This window comes from Rhineura floridana, chromosome 6, assembly GCF_030035675.1.
Source record: "Rhineura floridana isolate rRhiFlo1 chromosome 6, rRhiFlo1.hap2, whole genome shotgun sequence".
Lineage (NCBI taxonomy): Eukaryota > Metazoa > Chordata > Lepidosauria > Squamata > Rhineuridae > Rhineura > Rhineura floridana.
Window position 1 is genome coordinate 77,663,578 of NC_084485.1, and position 3,115 is coordinate 77,666,692.

The following is a 3,115-nucleotide window of genomic DNA, read 5'->3' on the forward strand; positions in this document are numbered from 1 at the left end:
AAAGGTTATTTCAGCGTCTCTTAATTGGCCCAGAAGCTTCAGCACAATTAATGTTCCCACCAGGGACCTTTGTCAACTAGAATCATTTCAGGTGAACAAACATGTAATATTCCTTGGAAATGAATGTGTCCAATTAATGGCACAAGCAAGTCAGAAATAATCAAGCCAAAAGCATCACTTGGTAGTCCAAACAGAAAGCAACCTATCTCTGTATGGAAACAAGTTGAGTATTGAGACATAGAAAAATATGCCATTGGCAGAATGAAACTGATTAATAACAAACCATTTTGAGAATCAACAACGCAATTAAGAAGAAGTGGCTTCATAAGACATTTTAGGAAATAAAACCCCTAGACAGGATTTAATGCATATTAGCCTCTTTACCACAAACTTTTTTGTGTTTTTAAATTAGGTTTTTAATTACTTGTTATTAACTGTTTTTATTTATAATATGAATGTTTATTGTAAACTGTTTAGAGGTTTTGTTATCAAGTGGTATATAATTTTTGTTGAATAAATAAACTAAATAATGGATTTTACTAGGATTACTAGTAAAATTTGAAGTAATTCAAATGTTTAAAATACAAATTCACCACTGATTCAAGTTTTCACATATTATTTTCTCCCTAATGAGTTCTCTGTTTGTTTGTAAGTAATCACATCAGGCAGGAGCAGAGAACCTGTGACCCCTCCGGATGTTGTTAGACTCCAACTTATGTCAGCCCAAGTCAGCAGGCAAGGAATATGGGAGTTGTAGGCCAACAACATCAGGAGGATCACTGATTCCCCATCTATGACACAAGGCAGAGCCTTCATGTCTGCGGCCCTCCAGATATCATTGGACCACAATCCCATCTTCCCTGACCAATGGCTGTGCTGGCTGAGGTTGAAGGGAGCTGTAGTCCAATAACTGTGGAGGTCCACAGGGCCATATAGGATCCCTCAGATTATAGGGGAAAGAATACATGTTTGTTCCACACACTGTCCTAGCCCCCCATCATTAGCAAGGCGTATAACACAGAATTCATCCATAAGTGCTACGCAACACTTCTATCTTGCCCAAATGGATAGGACCTACTTGGCGAATTCCCTTCCCTATCCTTCTAAAGAGGTTTCTCAGCCTAGCTTGGAACTGTAACGAGAGGCAGAAGCAGATAATGGGATTAATGCAGCGGTTGGCAAAGGCCAAGAGGGATGTCAGATGATAAACCAAGTACATCGGGGCTGTAGTTAACAACTCATCATACCTGATAAAGAAAATCACCAGCCAATATGGGAGCCACATAGCCACCAGTGCCACCATGGTGACCAAAGCCATCACTGTAGCTCTCCAGTTAACTTGCAGACCGGAGGCTGTGTGCATAGACAATGCCCTCCTAACCCTTAGCGTGGAGATGATCCTCAAGTAGCAGAAAATCATTACCAACATAGGAGGCAAGAACCCCACCCCTCCCAGGAACTGCAGGTAAAGGTTAACCTCCTTCCTTCCCATTTGGTTCACACAAAGTTTTTCCCCCTCCAAATCAATTATCTGATAATGAATCCAAAGTGGGGTGGAGAATAGAAAGCAAATCACCCAGATGAATCCACAAGCTATAGTTATTTGCTTTTGGGAGATGGGCATCACTGTCATTGGATGGAGGACAGCAATATAGCGAAGCAGTGCGACAGCCAGCATGCTATAGAAGTCAGCGAAGGAGATCCACAAGGACAAGCTGTGGTTCGTGGCACATAGCAGGTGGCCCAAACGCCAGTCCTTGAAAATGATGTTGCAAAACATCACAGGAATGCTGTAGAGGAAGAATAGAAGGTCAAGAACCACAATATTAACGAAAAGGGGCTCTGTTAAGCGTGAGATGTGGCTGCCACTTTTTCTTTGGAGACCTCGGATCAGGACCAAGAGCAGCAGGATGTTTCCAGGCATGCCCAGGAGAAACAGGAGAATGTAAAGGACTGCAAACACATTCTTGCTATAAAGGAAGAAAATGTCACTCGGGCCAGAGCTGGTGTCATTCCCTGCACTGGAATTGGAGGCCATGATAATAGTAATTACTTATGTGTAGTCTGTGTCAAAGAGCTTTCCAGTAATCCAACTTTCTTCAATTCCCTGGAAACAAAAACATGACTTTAAATGTCCGAACAGCAGCAGCATTTGGAACAATAATAAAAATGGCAGTATTATTCAAAGTCCATGCAAACAACTTCAGTGCATTTATTATCAACTTTTAAAAGACTGGGAGGACATAATTTTTCTGCAATCAAGACAACATGCATATACAAGTCTTGGCAATGGGATGGAATAGGATTTGGTGAGAACTCTGTGTAATTTCTCCCCCTATGTCCCCTTTGCTCACCTTGATTAAGATATGGATTTTTAATAATCCTATTTGGCTTGTGTGCCTTTCTGGATTTCTATGTGGTTGGTATATATTTAGATTCCCCCCTCCCAATGTATTATTCATATACAGTAATAAAAGCACCTAAAAATTACTAGGTAGAGTATAAGAAAAATATAGAAAACAGTCCATACAGACGGATCATTTATATGATAGAGGGACATACAACAAGGTACAGCATGGATGGAGAACTTGTTGCCCTCCAGATGTTGGTGGACTTCAACTCCCATGCTGGCTGGAGCAGATGAAGTTCAACAGTATCTGAAGAGCCACAGGTTCCCCATCCCTGAGGGAGAGGAAGGAGGAAGGGGCAGGATAAGAAGATTATTATTATTATTTATTTAATTTGTATCCCACCCTTCCTCCCAGCAGAAGCCCAGGGCGGCAAACAAGGCACCAAAAACACTTTAAAACATCATAAAAACAAATGTTAAAATACATCAAGACAAAGCGTTAAAAACATTTTAAAAACTTTTTTTAAAAAAAGGGTTGCTGAAGAAGAGTAGAAAGATGACCAGCCAGGAACAAATTACTACTATTTTCAACTCATGCTGTTCTCATCAACATAAAAAGCATGTGCTTTAGGGGGAAGGATTAGATCACCTCTTTGTTTTTCCTGGCTGCTCATTTTGCAAAAATGGGAGTTTCTGAACCCACCACATCTTCAAATTGGGTTGGCAGCTAGAAGAGCTTTTCACACAACTTCCATTATGGGAAAA

The 3,115-nt window shown here is 40.7% G+C and overlaps 1 protein-coding gene across 1 annotated transcript; it reads right to left on the bottom strand.

Moving 5' to 3' along the window:
- Nucleotides 1-599: 599 nt before the first annotated feature.
- Nucleotides 600-2,103, bottom strand: LOC133386693 (galanin receptor 2a-like). The gene has a single exon (XM_061630413.1). The coding sequence runs from the start codon at nucleotides 2,036-2,038 to the stop codon at nucleotides 1,025-1,027; it is 1,014 nt and encodes a 337-aa protein (XP_061486397.1). The 5' UTR covers nucleotides 2,039-2,103; the 3' UTR covers nucleotides 600-1,024.
- Nucleotides 2,104-3,115: the final 1,012 nt, after the last annotated feature.

Coding starts and splice junctions, on each gene's coding strand:
- LOC133386693 (XM_061630413.1), bottom strand. CDS start 2,038: ATGGCCTCCAATTCCAGTGCAGGGAATGACACCAGCTCTGGCCCGAGT.